Source organism: Lolium perenne, chromosome 2 (assembly GCF_019359855.2).
Source record: "Lolium perenne isolate Kyuss_39 chromosome 2, Kyuss_2.0, whole genome shotgun sequence".
Classification (NCBI taxonomy): Eukaryota; Viridiplantae; Streptophyta; class Magnoliopsida; order Poales; family Poaceae; genus Lolium; species Lolium perenne.
The window spans coordinates 275,342,848-275,361,430 of NC_067245.2; the positions used below are offsets into that span (position 1 = coordinate 275,342,848).

The 18,583-nt window shown below is 47.3% G+C and overlaps 2 protein-coding genes across 2 annotated transcripts; both read left to right on the forward strand.

Moving 5' to 3' along the window:
* The first annotated feature begins 6,600 nt into the window (after positions 1-6,600).
* On the forward strand, positions 6,601-9,181 carry LOC127336433 (vacuolar protein sorting-associated protein 60.2-like). Its single transcript, XM_051363238.2, has 6 exons — positions 6,601-6,801; positions 6,900-7,145; positions 7,239-7,310; positions 7,956-8,067; positions 8,353-8,489; positions 8,973-9,181. The coding sequence occupies exons 1-6, from the start codon at positions 6,733-6,735 to the stop codon at positions 9,021-9,023; spliced, it is 687 nt and encodes a 228-aa protein (XP_051219198.1). The 5' UTR covers positions 6,601-6,732; the 3' UTR covers positions 9,024-9,181.
* Positions 9,182-10,929: 1,748 nt separating this feature from the next.
* Positions 10,930-18,205, forward strand: LOC127336435 (putative F-box/LRR-repeat protein At5g54820). The gene is made up of 6 exons (XM_071826686.1): positions 10,930-11,408; positions 15,458-16,452; positions 16,528-16,586; positions 16,678-16,857; positions 16,989-17,402; positions 17,512-18,205. The coding sequence occupies exons 2-5, from the start codon at positions 15,507-15,509 to the stop codon at positions 17,325-17,327; spliced, it is 1,524 nt and encodes a 507-aa protein (XP_071682787.1). The 5' UTR covers positions 10,930-11,408; positions 15,458-15,506; the 3' UTR covers positions 17,328-17,402; positions 17,512-18,205.
* The last annotated feature ends 378 nt before the right edge of the window (positions 18,206-18,583 follow it).

Sequence of the window (18,583 nt, forward strand, 5' to 3'; positions counted from 1 at the left end):
TCACATGTATCATCCCTCCGGGGGTACGGCGTTGCCGTTTATCTATTATATCCGCTGCGAAGGTTCTTGTGTTCATCAAGGATTGTCTAGCTCAAGGTTTGAGGCGTATCGTTCATCGATCCGTTGCTTGCTGGATTCGTTCCCTCTTCTCCAGGCTGTGTTCATCGCGTTGTTGGGAGATTATATCTATCCGGGTTCTCGCTGTGAAAGATCGGGCAACACCTAGGAGGATCTGCTGGGATCAGCCCTTATAAAAAATAAAGTAAACTAAGCAAAATATTATAAAGTAAAGAGATTGGAGATGAGAGACTCCCCTTGCAGAAATCCTCTTTCTCCCCGGCAACGGTGCCAGAAAAATAGCTTGATGGTGCTTATTGTTACACAATTTCACACTGTTTATACAATCTCAACATAGTATACAATATTTATTGGATCGCAGCAAACCAAACATATAAGATTACATAAAGATGATCTTAATCATGTAGGGCAACTCACAAGATCGATACATGAAGCACAAAGTGGAGAAGACAACCATCTAGCTACTGCTATGGACCCATAGTCTAGGGATAAACTACTCACACATCACTTCGGAGGAGGGCATGACGATGTAGATGGCTCCGGCGATAATTGCCCCCTCCGGCAGGGTGCCGGGAAGGGCTTCACAACCCCCCGAGATGGGTTCTGCGACGACGATCGCGTCGAAACTTTTCGTGGATGGAGGCTCGGGTATCCAGGATTTTCCCGAGAATATGTATAAATAGGCGGAGGATTTAGGTCGGTGGGCGCTTGGTGGGCCCAGACCTAGCCTAGGCGCGGGCCAGGTCCAGGCCGCGCCTAGGGGTGGTTTGGGCGCCCTGCTGCGCCTCTTCGACCCCCTTTGGACTTTGTCTTTGTTTCGGTGAAATATTGACTTCAGCTTTTGTTTCGTCTAATTCCTAGAATATTTCTGTACAACTTTTCTGAAATACAAAAATAGCAGAAAACAGGAAACTTGCACTGTGGCATCTTGTTAATAGGTTAGTGCCGGAAATCATGTAATAGTGCAACAAAGTGTAAGCAAAACATATATAAATTGGCATAAAATAAGCATGTAACTTAAAAATTATAGGTACGTTTGAGACGTATCACTGCCCAGGATAGAGTTGCGGGAGGAGGAGTCGCCCGAGAACGTGATGGCTCGTCGATCACCTACCATAGATGACATTCACCGGTTAAGCTTGAATTTTGTTTGTTTTATATATTTCGTGGGTTGTTTGACAAATGTTGTGGCTCACAATTGTGCCAAGTTTGCTTTCACAAATAGGACGTCAGACGTTTGGCCGATAGTTTGCCCCTAGTTTGTAGTGCACGGCAATGTTTTTTTTAATAGAATAGTAACCTTTATTACTCAATGAGAGTCACAATCTTTTACAAGCTAAAGGCCTTAGATAGTTTGGAGGTTCATCTATCCAATGTCTTGGGGAGGAGCCATTGGTATGCCTAGCTAGTTCATTTTATGCCCCATTAGTTTCTCTTGGGCAGTGATGAAGACCACTATTATAAACTCATTAGCTAATCTTACACACTCAGGTAAACTTACCGCTGGTGGGTCTAGAAAAGGTTCAGCACTATTCATTGGTTCGACTATCATCAAGCTATCCGAGTTCACCATAATACGGTTGCATTGTTTGTTGATTAATAACGCTCGTGGACGTGCATGGCGACAAGGAGGGCTGCATGCAGTCAGCGGGCCCACCTGGGGAAAGCAGTCCAAGGCTGCCCGCCAGTTGTCCTGATCCTGCTGCGCGCCAGGAGCTTTTTGCTGGGGCTGCGCCGGATCCGATGCTGCCCGTTGCCGTTGGCATGGAAGGTTTCGACGTGGGTGTGACGCGTGGCGCCCCTGGGCTGGCTGCGGGGCATATTCATGGGAGATTCTCTCTGTCCGGGCCCGCGGAGGATCAGGAGCTGTCCCCCATCGTTGATACGTGCATGGGCAGTTCCTTTGCGCCCACTCCCGCGCCGACGCGTGGCGCTGTGGAGGCCTTCGAGGAAGGTTCGGGCTGGGAGGAAGGGGAGTGCAGGACTGGCCCGTTCTGGCCGGTGGAAAAAGAGAAAGGTGGGCTGGCCCCTTTGTTTGACCAGGCTGTGGACCTTGACCCAGGCCAGAACTGTCAGATGTCTGGGCCCAGCGTCATAGACACGCCAACCTCGCAGGGGTGGACCTCACCAGAGATCTCGATGGGCCCGGTGGCCGTGGACTCACCCAGATCAGTACTGGAGTACTTCTCGGTCAGCATCTCGCCTGTTCACAGGACCTCCGAGACAAGGCCGGCGGCCGTGGAGCCCATCAGCTTGGGGCTAGGGCAGGATTTCGCCTGTTTCCGGGATTCCTGCAGGAAATCCATCTCACCTGTGCTTGGCAGGCCCACCAAGCAGTGCAGGAAGAAGAAATTCTACTCTGGGCCGGTAAGGCGTAGCGGAAGGATCAGGGGTAGATTCGCGCATGGCACCCCTATTCGGCAGCAGCAGCGAGCGTTGATCACCAGGTTGGGCATTGCCCGTGAGGGAGAGACCATTGGGGATGACGCCCTGAACGCCTACCTCGACCTCTTCACCAGACCCTTCCGTCAGCAGCACCTAGACGTAGTCCTCCGCCTCTTCGGTTGGACGTCGGATGATCTCATTTCTGCCTCTGACGCACCAGTGGAGTGCCTCTCGTGATTAGCTTCTTCTCCTTCTTTCGTGCTTAAGCGCATCGTGTCACGCTAAAGCATCTCTGTACCTCTGGATTTGTGTAATGGATGTTGCGGATCTCTGTATTGCCATCTGGAATGCGCGTGGACTCAATTCACCTGTCCGGCGGCTTGCGGTTTTTCAGGCCATCTCCCCTTCGCGAGCGGCCGTAGTCTGCTTACAGGAAACAAAGATGGCGATCATCTCTGATCGTGTGGTGAGGGAATGTCTCGGGCCCAACTTCGATGAGTTCTACTACCTTCCCGCTGAGGGTACCAGAGGAGGCATCTTGTTAGCCTGGCAGTCTGCCTTGGTGTCGATTTCTAACCCACACCTTACGGATAATGCAATCACGGCAAGGATCACGGTGGGAGGGTCAGTGAGCTGGTGGTTTACATGAGTGTATGGGCCTCAGAGCGACACGGACAAACATTCCTTCTTACAGGAACTGCAGGATACTCGGGACTTGCATGCTGGGCCGTGGATGGTAGCCGGGGATTTCAATCTCATTGTAAGCCCAGAAGACAAGAGCCAAGGTGTTACCAATCGCCATATGATGGGCTCCTTCCGGCGAACCCTCTCGAACCTTGAGCTCAAGGAGGTATACCTAAATGGACGGAGATTCACCTGGTCCAACGAGCGTGCACAGCCAACTATGGAGAAGCTAGACAAGGTTTTCTCGACAGTGGAGTGGGAAGATCTATTCCCAGATGCGTTCCTCTCAGCCATGTCCAGTGGACCGTCTGATCACTGCCCTCTGGTGCTGAGCCTGACCCCGGACCTTCTACGTGGTCGTAGATTTCAGTTTCAGTCCTTCTGGCCTAAAGCCGATGGCTTCCTTGAGACGGTTCAGGAAGTGTGGAATGCTCAACCCCCAAGTGTGAATCCCTTCAAAAACCTTGATATCAAACTTAGAGAAACGACAAAGCGGCTGGCTAGTTGGAGCTCCAAGTTCATTTGAAATGTGAAGATGCAAATCCTCTTGGCCACCGAGTTGATTCTACGGTTTGACATCGCTATGGAGTCTAGGCAGTTGTCTGATCAGGAGAGGGCCCTGCGGCGTCTGCTTAAGAAGAAGCTCCTGGGCCTGGCATCTCTGGAGAGAACGATCGCCAGGCAGCGTTCTCGTGTCCTCTGGCTGCGGGAGGATGATGCATGTACACGTTTCTTCCATCTTCATGCGATCCATAGAAGGCGCAAGAACTTCATCGGACACCTAGTCGTGGATAATGTGCGAGTCACTGAACACAATGACAAGGCAGAGGCTGTGGACTCCTTCTTTGATAATTTGCTAGGGGGTACGGCGGAGAGAGCTTTCACTCTGGACTTGGACTATCTTGGGCTTCCCTCCTTTGACCTCCAACATATTGATGGGGCGTTCACGGAAGAGGAAGTGTGGGCGGCCATCAGGGGCATGCCGCTGGATAAATGCCCTGGACCGGATGGCTTCTCAGCTCGTTTTTTCCGGTCATGCTGGCACATCATCAAAGCAGATGTCATGGAAGCCTTCAACTCCCTCTCCCGCCTGGACAGTCGTGGATTTGGGGCGGTCAACCAAGCCTTCGTCACTCTTCTACCAAAGAAGGATGGCGCGGAAGAGGTCCGGGATTTCCGGCCCATTAGCCTGATACATGGCGTGGAAAAGCTGGTGGCCAAGGTGCTGGCCAACCGAGTTGCACCTGTCCTTCCCCAGATGGTCGGGATGCAACAGAGTGCCTTTGTGCGTGGAAGAAGCCTACATGACAACTTCATGTTGGTACAAGGGATGGCTCGCAAGCTTCATAGCAGCGCAACTCCAGCGATGCTCTTAAAGCTGGACATTACCAAAGCCTTCGACTCGGTGGATTGGGCTTTCCTTGTTGAGGTCCTCAGGAAGCTAGGCTTTGGGGAAAGATTTCTCTCGGTCATTTGTGCTCTACTGTCCACGGCATCGACACGAGTGCTGCTTAACGGTATTCCTGGGTCGCGGATCGCCAACAGGCGTGGGCTTCGACAGGGGGACCCCTTGTCTCCGCAGCTCTTCATTTTGGTCATGGAAGTGCTGCACCTATTGATCGAGAAGGCTGGCTGTGTCGGTTTACTCACTCCTTTGGCAGCATCCGGACTGCGTTGTCGCACATCGATGTATGCTGACGACGTGGTAACCTTCTTGCGTCCTACGAGGACTAACCTCAGGGTTTTCGCTGCAGTGGTGGAAGATTTTGCAACAGCATCAGGTCTCTGTACCAACATGGACAAGTGCTCTGCCAACCTCATTCGTTGCTCCGATGCTGACAGAATCATCATTGACCAGGAGCTACAATGCCTGGTGTTCCCTTTCCCCTTACGGTACTTTGGCCTTCCCCTCACGCTGAGGAAGCCAAGCGCAGGACAGTTGCAATACCTCGTGGATAGCGTGGCCAATAAGTTACTAGGGTGGAGAGCATCGCTGCTAGACAGAGGCGGAAGGCTTGAGTTGGTTAGGTCGACCCTCTCGGCAATGCCTATATTCGCCATGATGTCCCTTGACCTCCCGGTTAAGACTTTGGTAGCAATTGAGAAGATTATCAGGGGTTTCCTTTGGAAGGGAAGGAAGGACGTCAAGGGTGGCCACTGCTTAGTGGCGTGGAGCAGAGTTTGTACACCCAAGGAGTGGGGTGGTCTTGGCATACCCAACCTCAGGATGTTGAATCTAGCCCTGCGGGCTAGGTGGCTGTGGTTGCAGCGAGTTGACAACACCAGGCCGTGGAATGAGTTCAACATCCAGGTTCCCCCGATGGTTCGACAGATCTTTGAGGGGGCAACCTACTCCGTGATTGGGGACGGGATGTCTACATTCTTCTGAACTGATAAGTGGTTACCCGATGGACGGTTGCGGGACATTGCACCGAATCTTTTTGCGGCAGTGCCCAAGCGTGCACTTAGGCTGCGGAGAGTTCATGACGGATTTTTGGGAGGATGGCTGGACGACATTGGCCCGGATCTACAGGCGCCATCACTCCGAGAGATGTTTCAAGTGGCAGACCGCCTAGCAGATGTTGCCCTATGAGAGGGTGTGGAGGACAGCTTTCGATGGGGCTGGGACAACAGTTACTCCTACTCAGCACGGTCGTGCTATTGTGCGATGTTTGGCGCCAGGATAGAGATGGCCGGAGCCTTGCAGATTTGGCGTTCACGAGCCCCGCCGAACTGCAGGGTTTTCCTCTCGTTGGCTGCAAGAAACAGATGTTGGACAGCGGACAGACTAAGCAGACGGGGCCTTCCGCATCCGGCTGCGTGCCCCTTCTGTGACCAGGCAGAGGAGTCCATAGATCATCTCCTAGTGGGATGCGTCTTGGCGCGAGAGGTCTGGGCCGCTTGCCTGCGCTGGTGGGGAAAGCTTGGGTGGATGCCACAAGCAGACACGTGCTTTATCCCCTGGTTGCAAAACAAGCGTGGTGGCCCGGGGAAGGACCGAGATCTGTGGACGGGGATCGCGCTTGTATGCTGGTGCCTCTGGCGCCACAGAAACGACGTGGTCTTCGAAGGTGGTTCCCCCTCCAGAGAGACGGTGCTAGCACGGATCACGGACGAGGCTGAGCTCTGGAGAACGGCTGGGTTGTTTAGAGACGCCCTAGCAGTAGTGGATAAGTGGAGATGCCGCGAGTAGTCCCATAGCGTGTGTGTGCTGTCTAGCGGCAGTGTGGGGTTGCACTCCGTGGCGCCTGTGCCTAGAGTGTGTTGTAACGCTGGCCTTCTGGCCTTTTCCTCTATGAAACCGATACGTCTATCATGACAGTATCCTTGAAAAAAAAATAGAACGGAGAAATAAGAACGCAGTCGTCTATTTTATCATCTCGCAGCAGGCCCGTGAGCTGCCAACTCTCTTAACTAGTACTAGTAGGCCAATTTGGTCGTCTGTTAGCCCATTACATCGTGCCCTAAACCATAGCCCATTTCACACCTCAATCTGGTTCGTCTGAATTTCGAAACAGAGAGACACACTCGCTCACTCTGCTTGCCAAGTCCCAACTCCGCCGCAGCCGCCCACCGGAGTCGGAGATGAAGAAGATCTTCGGCGCGAAGAAGAGCAAGGAACCGCCCCCGTCAATTCAGGATGCCACAAATCAGGTCAGCCCCCCTCCCCTTCCCTCCTCTACATCCACAATAGGTTCACTCCTCCTCAATCTCCGGAATCCAATGCTGCTCTGTTCTAATTGTTTGCGCAGATAAACAAGAGGGGGGAGAGCGTGGACGAGAAGATCAGGAAGCTGGACGAGGAGCTGGCCAGGTACAAGGAGCAGATCCGCCGGACCCGGCCGGGGCCCTCGCAGGACGCCATCAAGGCCCGCGCCGTCAGGCTCCTCAAGCACAAGCGCATGTACGAGGAACAGCGAACCGTGCTCTACAACCAGACCTACAACCTCGACCAGGTCGGGTTCGCCGCCGACGGTCTCAAGGACGCCCAGCAGACTGTACGTGTCGTCTATGCTGCTGTACTTTCTGAAGTTTTTATCCTACAATGTTCAGAATGTCAAATGATTATGGTCTATTATTTGATTGTTCAGATGAATGCGATGAAGGCAGCGAATAAGGAACTCAAGGGGATGATGAAAACTGTCAAGATCGAGGACATTGATGTATGTCATTTTTTATTTAGTTGTTGTACCATGTATAGTCAGTCGGGTTTTGTGTTGCTACCATTTTGGTATTCCCGGTATACCTCTAAGTTAGTGTCAACTGTCAACTATCAACAGCTCTCCAATGTGCTACTATAGCAGTAACTATTGACATGCAAAATTCCAAGCCATATAGCTCTATAATATATGTGTGTGCTGGGCAATGACAAGTAGTAGTAGAGTCCATTCTTGCAATTGGCTAATTTGGGATCACAATTTCTAGTACTATCCATGAGTTACATGAAGAACTATACAACAAAAGGACTTTGCCACCTGTTTTCATCTAGGTCAGAACATTTTTTTTTTGGGATCGGCAACTACCCTTGTGTATCCTAATTCCTACATGCTTCAATGGTGCTACCAATTACCATGCACATGATGTGATTGAAGAGCCATATATGGCCACACCAAAGTTTGGCAACCATCCGGATAAGGACCAGCACCAGCCTAGTGTTGCTAACAAAAAATGGCATAGTTAGTCAGTGGGATGTACAACTAAAATGACTTCATGAACTGCCTTAGATATTTTCTTTCAATGTTGTTGTTACTCTACCTTCTTCATTTGTTGGTAACAGAACTTCCTTTGCTCTGAACTGTCATTTATAGAATATGCAAGATGAAATGACGGATTTGATGGACGTGAGCAACGAAATACAAGAATCTCTCGGTAGAAGCTACAATATCCCAGATGACGTTGATGAGGAAGAGCTAATGGGAGGTATGGAGACTGTATTTTTACTAGACAATACTGTAACATTAATCTAGTCCTGCTGCTCTTTTGGTGGTTGGCCCTTCCTCCCTGCATCATTGCTATTCATGGATGGTTATGGATTATAACATAGCTCTGTGTCATAACTCATAAATATCATAGGTTTATTTTTGTAGGCATCTTGAAGCCAAGCATGTACATCTCTTCTTGGGGCCATGGCCATTGCAGAGTTGGATATTGTTTTATATCTACCATGGTCCATCCTAACTTCCTTTTTTGTAATGAATATTGTAGAGCTGGATGCTCTAGAAGCTGATATGGAGTTCGAGTCTGCTGCAGTCCCATCATATCTTCAGCCAGACGAGGAACCTGATCTTAACCTGCCCGCTGCACCGTCTTATCCTACAGCAGTTCCACTAAACAGGCACCAGGTAAGTGAATTCCATTTGCATCTACCATGTCACACTAGATTTTTTTTTTCAACAGACCACATTCTTAACTTAATTGCCAAAAAAACATGCTTACCTTCGGTTAGTGTAAGCAAATAGCTAAGTGATCAAGGGAGAAGAGATCAGCAGAAAACAGTTTGCACAGCATCCTGAAATTCTGGTGTTTCTTTCCTTGTGGTGAACTGGTGATGAATCAAAACATAAAAGGATGCATGGCCTCTGAAATCTGAAAATACCATTCAGCATCTATTAACACTCTATGACTGAGTTTCTTGCACCTATCGTTTGTGATGTGATACCTGGTAGGAGAATGTTGCATGGTTTGGTACGGTTGATTTGTCGTTTGTGATTTGATATCTACTAGGACAAAGTTGCATGATATGCTACAGTTGAGTGATAACTAAGCGACCATGTTCATTTCCCATGAACAATTTAATGATGTGTCATTTTTTTTATCTGGTGCAGGAGGATGAGCTAGGGATGCCAGCAGTACCTCGAGCATCGCTCCGTAGTTAGAAGTGTCTTATGTACCTTATTCTTAGCGTTACCTTGATGTTAATGTGAAGTTGAGTTGTGCTATGAGCAATCCCTCCGTGTAAGCCGCTTGTACTGCCTCTGATGATGGATAAGTTGTCACGCTGATTGTGTCTGTGATGCTTGTTTAACTTTGGTTATTCGCAAGTTGTCGAAAGAAGATAAGTTGCTGAAAATAGTAGATTTTTTCAAACAAACAAAAAGAGATAAACACAGGGGCCAGAGAGTGCACTGTCCCGATCATTCTATTTTCCGTGCATGTTTTCCCCCATTTGTAACAAAATTTTATGCAAGATAAGTATGAAGTCTGAAGATGAGGAGGCAGAAATATCTTCAGAATGCTACAAAAATTAGGTCCCGTGTAGTGACTCACTCTTTGAGGCAGACAGAATATAGGAGGGTGACACCAAATGGCCCAAGTGTTATCCAAAAACAGGACTCACTCATAAAGCAGTATATAAGTAGGCCCTGCTTAGCCTGGTTGTCAGGCTAACAGCAAAACAAGCCACCACAACCTCGTATTATAGATCAGGATCAGGTTAACTCCAAGATGCAGGCTGCCATTGCTTCGCCAGCCGTGCTGCCTTTCGCTGCAAGTGTGAGTTGCAGCAGGCCGGCAGCAAGGAGGAGGAGTACCATCATCGCCGGCACGAGGAGGATGCCATACAGCGGAGTTTGTGCGGTTGCCACCACGGGGGCCGCGGAAGTGGACTACAGCTCCAATGTCTCGTACGTCCTCTCCATCGCGGTCGACTAGATAGATATTTTGGTGAGCTTGAACTGAACCGATGTTGACCTGGTGGTGCAATGCGAGGTGCAGGGTGTTCCCGAATCCCGATGGAGGCGTGTGACCTGGTCGGCGGTGAGGCGTGCGAGGCGGCGGAGATGTACCCGGAGACCAAGCTTGGCGGCAGCTCTGCCGTTGATGTTGCTGGAAGTGGAAGCAGGGTGCGTGAGGGAGGAGGTGGAGCGGGAGTACCTGTCCTACGACGAGCCTAAAACGTAAGCACCCAATCGATGCTTATCAGTTACATATAGCCTTAGCCTAAAACGTAAGGGAATGAACTTATAAGCCAAATGATAATGGAAATAATGCAGGGTGTTCCCGGGTGAGGCGTGCGACGATCTGGGCGGCGAGTTCTGTGAGGCGCCATACCAGACCGGTGTCTCCAAGGAATAAAGTCGTAGGAGCTCCTTATATATTTGATCAGCTAGTACGTGGTGATATGTGAAGCTTGTGTAGACCAAAACATACTAGTGCAAGATTGAAACCTGAAAGCATAGGTGTACAATACTTGTGAATAAGTAACAAAACAATTTCTGTACATAGACGAAATGCAGCCATTTGTCGGTCACATCTGTTCGTCTTGATTCCCAGCTCTTTTTCATTTGATTGTACGATTTTCATAAGAATTAGTTTGGAATGATTTGGTTTCTTTGAATTGTTTGATTTTTTATAATAATAATTTTGAAGGATTATTCCTTATAAGGATCATATAGGTAAGCCTAAGGCTGGTGCCAATGGAGGCGGGAGCGGGGGCGGTACCGCCCGGTTTGGGGCGGGAGTGGGGCGGGACGCTAGCGCGGGGCGCTGGGGCTGGCGCCGGGCGCTCCCGCCCGCTGCCGCCCGGCTACCGCCCGCGTTGGGGGCGACAGCGAGGTGAGAGAGGGGCGATAGCGGTGCTAGTGGGGGCGGTAGGGAGGCGATAGAGAGGAGAGAGGAAGTGAGAGATGGCACTATAGCCCGTGCACTGGCACCGTAGGGTGAGAGTGGGGTGAGAGTGGGGGTGAGAGCTGACGTGGCGAGGCTATAGTGTGGTGATGCATTGGCACCAGCCTTAGGTGTTGCCAATCTATTATTTGTCAAAAAGATATTAATGACAAGATCCCAAGGAGCCAAGCAGGCCTCTACACGAATCAATTTCCTAGAGACTAGAGAGCACCCAGAGAGGCAGAGAGAGTGCAGAGCAAGCCAAGAAAAACTGCAGCCTTCCTTCCTCACCTAGCTCCTCCAAGCTGAGAGTACAGAGCAAGCCAAGCAGGCCTCTACACGCTGACCCGCATCATATAGTAGCCGTTGCCGTGGGAACGGGGAACTCCGTAGCCAAGAAAAACTGCAGCCTTTCCTCACCTAGTTCCTCCTCCAAGCTGTACACTGCCTCTTTGGAACAGAAATAACAGGCACGGCCGCACGGGCTAGGGCTCGGAGGCTCCGGTGTCGGACCTCGCCCTCTGCCGCACCGTGCTCCGACGTCCAAGATCCAATCTCGCCCCATCCCTCCACCCCGCCATTCTCCACCTCGGCGGCCTACGCGCCTAGCACCGTACCCGTCGACGGTGCTGAGGAAGAGAAACTCCAGTCTTCAGGTATGAAGTGGATCTATGGATGTTCACTACCGTGTGCTAAGCTGTGTGTGTTCGATTTGGACATCATTTTGGTTCTAATCAATCGTGTTCTTTATGCTAATGGAAATAGGGTAGCTAACTCTATCTTGGAAGAAATTTGGGGATATTTCTTTGTATTGAACTCCAGTGTACAGTAGATTAGATATATATCCCTGTACATCTGCCTAAAATCACTGGATAAAAACTTGTTATATGTGAGGCAAAATATGGCTTTATATCGTAGACTATGCCTAAAATCACTGAATGAACTTGTTATATTTGACCCATACTGGATATCCCTGTAGATCTGTTTTTCCAAACGGGCTACCCCATTTCCATTAATCGCTTAATGGAATTTACAAAGTAAACGAAAGGAAAAGGTAGCACGTATTGCGGATGCTAACAGAAACCTGCTGTGAGTGCTTAATCTGGAACACCCCTACGGGGCAAAAACCTGCAAATGCTAACCTTGCTATCCTACCACCAAGTTCATATTACAAAACCAAATAATGTTTCAGGAAACAAAAAGCACCCAAAACACAAACTATTACTCTTTTTTTTTATCGTACACAAACTAAAAAAACACAAACTATTACTCAGGAACCAACTATCGTCAGCCCTCTGTTATCATCAACGTTCCAGCATGAGGCCGTGCCATCCCAGAAGATCCTCTCTGCTCCCCAGCGAAATGTGTCTTCTGGAGATTACTCTTCTCTTCGTCCTTGTACATGCCTGCCCAGTGTTTGAGGAAAGCACAGACAGTGAATATAACCGAACAGGCGATTTCAATGATATTGTTCAAAATTTATCTTATTTCTGGTTGTCCAAAGAGACCAACACACAGCCGCCAAAAGCAGCATATAAAACTTCTACCCCCCAGGCCAAGATACATGCAACCAAATTAAGCATTGCCCGACAGTATCAGGAAAGTATTAGTCCGAAGCACCGCCCCAGTGATTCCCCAAACAAATCTTGTAGAAGGGCAAGTAAAAACAAGTGATTCCTACTTTCATCATGATTACAGTAAGAACAAGCTGGATTACCCCTTGTCAAAATAGCATTATACGTAGTTTGCCAAAGGTAAATCTTTATTTTCAAGGGATTTTTTGCTTTCCAAATCCCTTTGTAATTTGGACCGATATGTTTTTTTCCCCAATGCTTATATATTGATTTAGTAGTAAACGTGCCCTTCTTCTTAAGGGACCAGGTCACACCATTAGCAATATCTGACATAGGAATAGATTGAGCTCCATTTAAGATATATTGCCACTGAACTGCCAAATCATGATTCATTCTTCTCCTGAAATGGACATTGAAGTTATTGTGGGCACATTGCATGAAAGTTTTATCCGGTTCTTGACAAATATCGAACAACAAAGGATATGGCTCCTGTAAACTTGCTCCATCCAACCAGGGATCTTTCCAAAATCTCATCAGATAACCTTTGTTAAGCGAATCATTAAACCTGTTTTTAACATTGGCAATAGTTTTGTTATACAAATGTTTTGCTTGAACAATCTGCTGCCATAAACATTCCTGAGTTCTCAATTTCCACCACCACTTGGCTAATAAACAGATATTTTGTTTTCTAAGATCTTTCACACCAAACCATCTTTATATTTAGGCCTACAAATCCTTTAACCATATGATACTTCCTTTTTTTATTCTTACATTGCCAGAAAAAAACTCCTTATGTGTTTACTTAGCTTCTCAATAAGTCATATTTAACAAAAACATTGACATATAATAGGATGGAATCCCTGTCAAACAGGACTGCAATAAGGTCAACCTACCACCAGATGAGGCATTATCACATATCCACTAAGACAACTTCTTTAAATATTCCTCATCTAAAAAATCACAGTTAATATTTTACATGCAGCTAATTACTAGAACACCCAATTATTTCATAGGTAAATTTCCAACTTGACATGTCAGCATAAAAACCTGTGATATTATTATCCCCACCAATAGTAAAAACCTCACTTTTATAGGAAATTTATCTTTAAACCAGGCATAAGCTCAAACAAGTAAAGGAGTAATTTCAAGTTCACGGCTTTTTCAGGGTCATGTGTAATGCATAACACCGTGTCATCTGCATACTGCAATATTGCAACACCATTAGGAATCAAGCCAGGTGCCAAGCCTACAATCAAACCATTCTTTTGTGCTTGAATCACCATTTTTGTTAAGACTTCACCAGCCATATTGAATAAACCAGGGGACAGAGGATCTCCCTGCCTGACCCCTTTTGCACTCTGAAAATAAGAAAATAAGATCCCATCACATTGTTAATCTTAACATAGAGGATACCATTATGAATGATTTGGTATCCACTTGCTTATGGCAATCCAACAAAAAGTTCCAATTTACTTTGTCATAGGCCTTCTCAAGTCGAGCTTCAAAGCAATACCCACTTGCTTTTTACCATGAGTGTGATGAATAATCTCATGAAGAGACATAATACCATCAGTGATATTCCTTCTCTTTATAAAAGCATTTTGTTGCACACTAAACAATTTAGTAGCATATGTATCCAATCTTAGAGAAAGTGTTTTAGTTATTAGCTTATAGATACATCTAAGGAGGCATATTAGCCGAAACTGCTGAATCTTATTGGCATCAGTAAGTTTAGGTAATAAAGTAATCACACAATAGTTTAACCTTTGAACATCAAGTTTTCCCCATATGAAACTGCTCAAACATATACATAATATCCCGTTGAACAATTTCCCAACAGTGCTGAAAAAACTCAATAGGGGTATTATCAGAACTAGGTGCTTTATTTAACTTCATGGAGAAAAGAGCAGTTCAACTTCCTGTACTGTGAACCTTCTGGTCAAATCCACATGATCACTATCATTTAACACAAGGAGCAGTCCCAAACAGCGCCTTGTAATATTCTGTCGCATGAGATCAAAGATCAACTGTCCCCTCAATCACAATACTATTATTTATTATTATTCAAAGAATGCATAGTGTGTGTTTTACGTATTCCATTTGCAAATCTATGAAAAAGGCAGCATTCTGATCCCCCTGTAATAACCACTTCTCATTTGACCTTCGATGCCAATATAACTCTTCTATGGCATACAATTACAAGAGTTGACTCAGGATATTTGTTTTTTCCGACATCTGTTATCCAGATAGATAACTCATTGTTTTCCTCAAACAGCTCAAGTTTCTCCAAATTCTCCAAGAGTCTATTTTTCTCCTTTCCATTTTCATATTACCAAAAATATTTGCACCCCACTCTTTAAAATGCTTCTTAAATCTCTTCAACCTGATATTTATAATATCAATAGGATCATCACAGTAAAAAGGTTTATCCAAAATATGCTTCACCAGTAAGCAATTGTAATTCTTGAACCAAGATATATCAAATCTAAACTAATTTCTATTTTTTCTGGCAATATTTTCCTAACAATTTTCCTAACAGTTACCATAGGGAACAAATCTTCCCGCTGGAAGACACAAGAAATCTTACCAACTTTTCAAGTGAGGGAGGAGACTGATTATTAGACCAAGTAAAAGCACCACCTGACATTTAAATCTCTCTCAAATTAAGGGTGTGAGTAATAACTAATAAAAGAGTTAAAGATATCGGAAGAATGTGGCAAGGAACAAATCTTGTTTTTTCCTCACTGTCTCAATATTGAAATCACCTCCCACAATATATAGGGCATCTGAATAGCATTGCACGAAGAGGATAACTCAGCAAGGAATTCCTCTTTTAATTCTTCATGAGCTGGGCCATATACCACCAAAAGAGCCCACTAACATTTTCTTTTTCTTTTTGTCCCACAAATTGAACTGAACAATATGCCTACTGATTCTTACACAAGATACCTCCAAGGATTCCTGTCTCACACCAACAAGGATACCACCAGATTATCCAACGGAAGGAATACCATGGTTTTAGTTCAGTGAATTTAATTGTATTAGCTCTTTGGTCTTCCTCGTTCATAATGTACCTCACCTGGGAACTCACCTGCATCCTGTATCTAACGGGTAATGGCTGTGCTATGTAGGTGCAGCAGTCTCACACTGGAGACTGGAGAGTGAAGTGGGGAACTAACAATGGCGCTCCGATCCGACGGTGACGCTACCACGAAGAGGCTGCGTCTGCCGGTGGACGACGAGCCCAATCAACACAATGCTGCGCCAGCGGCTGCTGCTGCTGCACCGGACCACCTTTCGGCGCTGCCAGAGGTGCTGCAGCTGCGCATCCTGTCCTTCCTCCCGCTCAAATCCGCCATTGTCACCTCGTCCCTCTCCAGCTCTTGGCGCCACCGCTGGAAGGGCCGGTGGCAGGACGACGGGAACCCCTCCTGGCTCTACCACCACCTCCGCCCCTACTCCTCCCCCTCCTCTAAGAAGCTCCTCGACTCCCTCGAGCTTCGCCGATCCCAGGGGCGGGGGCGCCTCGACCGCTACACCCTCGTCGTCGACACCCCAGCCATGACCGCCCGCCGGTTCAGCCGCTACCTCGAGTCCGCCGCCGGCTGTGGCGTTGAGGACCTCCGCGTCGAGCTGCGGAGCCCGCCCTCCCCGGCCACGCTCCGCTTCCCCTTCTCGGCAGCGCCGGCCAGCCCCGCCCTCGCGTGCCTCACGCTCCACGGCATCGAGGTCTCCGGCCTCAACTCCCGGGCCGCGCGGCCCTGCTCTGCTCTAGAGGTCGTCCGGCTCCACTCCGTCCGCATCAACGATGGGGGTTTGGCAAGGATGCTGGCACTGTGCCCCCGCCTCCGCGTCCTCGGTCTGCACTCCTGCGACGACCTCCGCCGAATCACTGTGACGGCGGCGTTGGGGATGAGGATGAACCTGAGGAGCGTCACTATCGCAGGGTGCAGCAGGGTCGTCGAGGTGGACGTCGCTGCGGTTTCTAGCCTCCAATCGTTTCGCTACAGCGGCGGTTTCCTCTCGTCCTTCTATCTTCCCGGCGGCGCATGCTTAACTGACCTCTGCATCCGGTTTGGCGTCCAAAGAAGCGGCAATGTCCTCATCTGCAAAAAGGTATATACGAGTTCTTTGATTTTTCCCTTGTTACCTGCATGATTATCTCACTCATATGAAATTTGTGACTATATCAGGTGTTCAGTGAATGGCCATGTATGCTCCAAACTCACCACGCTCACTATCTGCAGCAATGTCCTCTTTGTATGTTCTTCTCATCTTTTCTATTGGAGCTTATTCTGTTATGCTATCTTTTGATTCATTGATCGATTGTTAACCTTGAATGCCATCTTAGGTCGTGTCTTCCTTGCCTATTGCAATTCTGCACGCCGAATCAGTCAAGATGGATGACTTTTTTAAGAACATGACAGAACTACAGCTGCTCATGTTAGAAATGAGGGCCCCTGACCTTGCGAACATCTACATGTTCCTCAAGAACAGCCAATGTTGTAACCTCGAGAGGCTTTTTGTGCAGGTTTAACACCCATTCCACATTTTATACTATGAAAGGCTTAGTAGCCAGTCATTCGTTTTGGTTACATTGAATCTTTGATGCGTTCTTATTGCATTATAATGCATCTAAATGATTCCGGTTTGTTCTTGCAGCTCCCTAGTATCCCCAGTGAGCTCTTGGTGGATCCGTTTGACTATGTGTTGGTAGAGCCGACAGAGAATGGTTTAGAAAACCTTAAGGTGGTAAAGATTGTGAACTTCAACTGGAACCACATTGAGCTGCAGCTAGTGTGTTTCTTGTTGAGGAAGGCTACCTCTCTCGATAAAATGATACTGGTTACTCCCACTTTGGTTCCATCCAATGCACCCGGCATTCAGAAGGCAGACCTTTTATTTCTTGCAGAAGCTGGTGCAAATGGAAAAGTAATTCTCAGGGAGTCCGATGATGCTGTGGCGCAACCTTTTCACTCAGATGTCTTTGCCGACTTTTAGTTGCTGGCCACAAGGCTCCATAAATATCCATTGGGAACAACTTTTGTCTAGGGATATCAGAATATTGTTTTTAAGGTAGTTATATTTTTCACGACTCTAAATCATTTTCTTCTCATGCAAACTGCAGTCAACCTGTCATGTCTCATACATGACATTGTGTTTCTTCTTTTCCATTGATTAACAGGTGAACCATTTTGCATGAAAAGTGGCTAGGGAATCTCTATTCCTTTTGTGCTAGGCCGCCACAAGCTTCCCATCTCCTTCTCCAGCAGGAAGAAGGGGGTCCTGCCCTCCCATTCGCTGTCGTCCTCAACCATGACGCCGATGTCCAGCGTCCGTCCTCGAGCCGCCACATCTATCCATGGTCCGCCAGATACCTCCATCCTTGGTCCATCTTGTGAGCCGCGTTGGAAGGCTGCAATTCGATGAAACTTGTTCCTAGGACCTGCTCGGCGGAAGAGAAGTAGAACTGGCGCTTATTTTGATCTGAAGCTTGAAGAACGCAATCATAGAGATATCATGAGAGTCATGGTGTCTGCTGGTATTGCAAATGACAAAGGCATATGTTTCTGGTAGCAAGGTGGGCAGGTTGGGGAGTACGAGAGGGAGGAGAGAAGATCTCTAACATCGGTGCCTGAGCTGCTCTACACCTACACCTGCATCATTGGTTGTGGCCACGACGGATGCTACATGGCCAACAAGTTCTTCTGTTTATCAGTATCCATGTAATTTATTTAACTTGCATTTATCGTGTCTTCCTTTGGTCGATTATGTAGATGCTAAATGGTTCTGAAAGATCTGCAAGTCTATCGTTGGTTGACTATATATATATTTTTGCTTAGTACTTTTCGGACTGGCTCCAAATCATCTAGAAACAAGGTCTGCATTAATTCTTTCAGTTGTGCTGTTGTGAAACTAGCCTGTACACTGCATGGTGTCATCTTGGTGAATGGAAAGGTGTAAGCTTCTACATGACATATGTTTGATATACTTTCTTGTAAATAGGGTCCCTGTTGCTCTAATTTTCTTGTAATGAGGTGAATGCCTCGAAGAACATTGATATGCTCTATGTTTGTAAATATATCATCACTAATATTTATACGTTTTACAAGTCAGTAAGGTATCTTTTTTACCATTAATATTTATACATATATGTTAGCTTTATCTTCTTGATATTAACATATTTCCTTTATCAAAAAACTGTACAAAAATTATCATGACAATATTTCCTGCAACAGTTCTAATAGTGCTATTTT

What these genes read in the sequence shown, in the direction of transcription:
- LOC127336433 (XM_051363238.2), top strand. Translation starts at nt 6,733, where the DNA reads ATGAAGAAGATCTTCGGCGCGAAGAAGAGCAAGGAACCGCCCCCGTCA. An exon ending in TCAAGGACGCCCAGCAGACT is followed by an intron (nt 7,146 to 7,238) that starts GTACGTGTCGTC and finishes TTGATTGTTCAG; the next exon opens with ATGAATGCGATGAAGGCAGC. An exon ending in TCAAGATCGAGGACATTGAT is followed by an intron (nt 7,311 to 7,955) that starts GTATGTCATTTT and finishes TGTCATTTATAG; the next exon opens with AATATGCAAGATGAAATGAC.
- LOC127336435 (XM_071826686.1), top strand. Translation starts at nt 15,507, where the DNA reads ATGGCGCTCCGATCCGACGGTGACGCTACCACGAAGAGGCTGCGTCTG. An exon ending in CTGCAAAAAGGTATATACGA is followed by an intron (nt 16,453 to 16,527) that starts GTTCTTTGATTT and finishes TCAGGTGTTCAG; the next exon opens with TGAATGGCCATGTATGCTCC. An exon ending in TCGAGAGGCTTTTTGTGCAG is followed by an intron (nt 16,858 to 16,988) that starts GTTTAACACCCA and finishes TTGTTCTTGCAG; the next exon opens with CTCCCTAGTATCCCCAGTGA.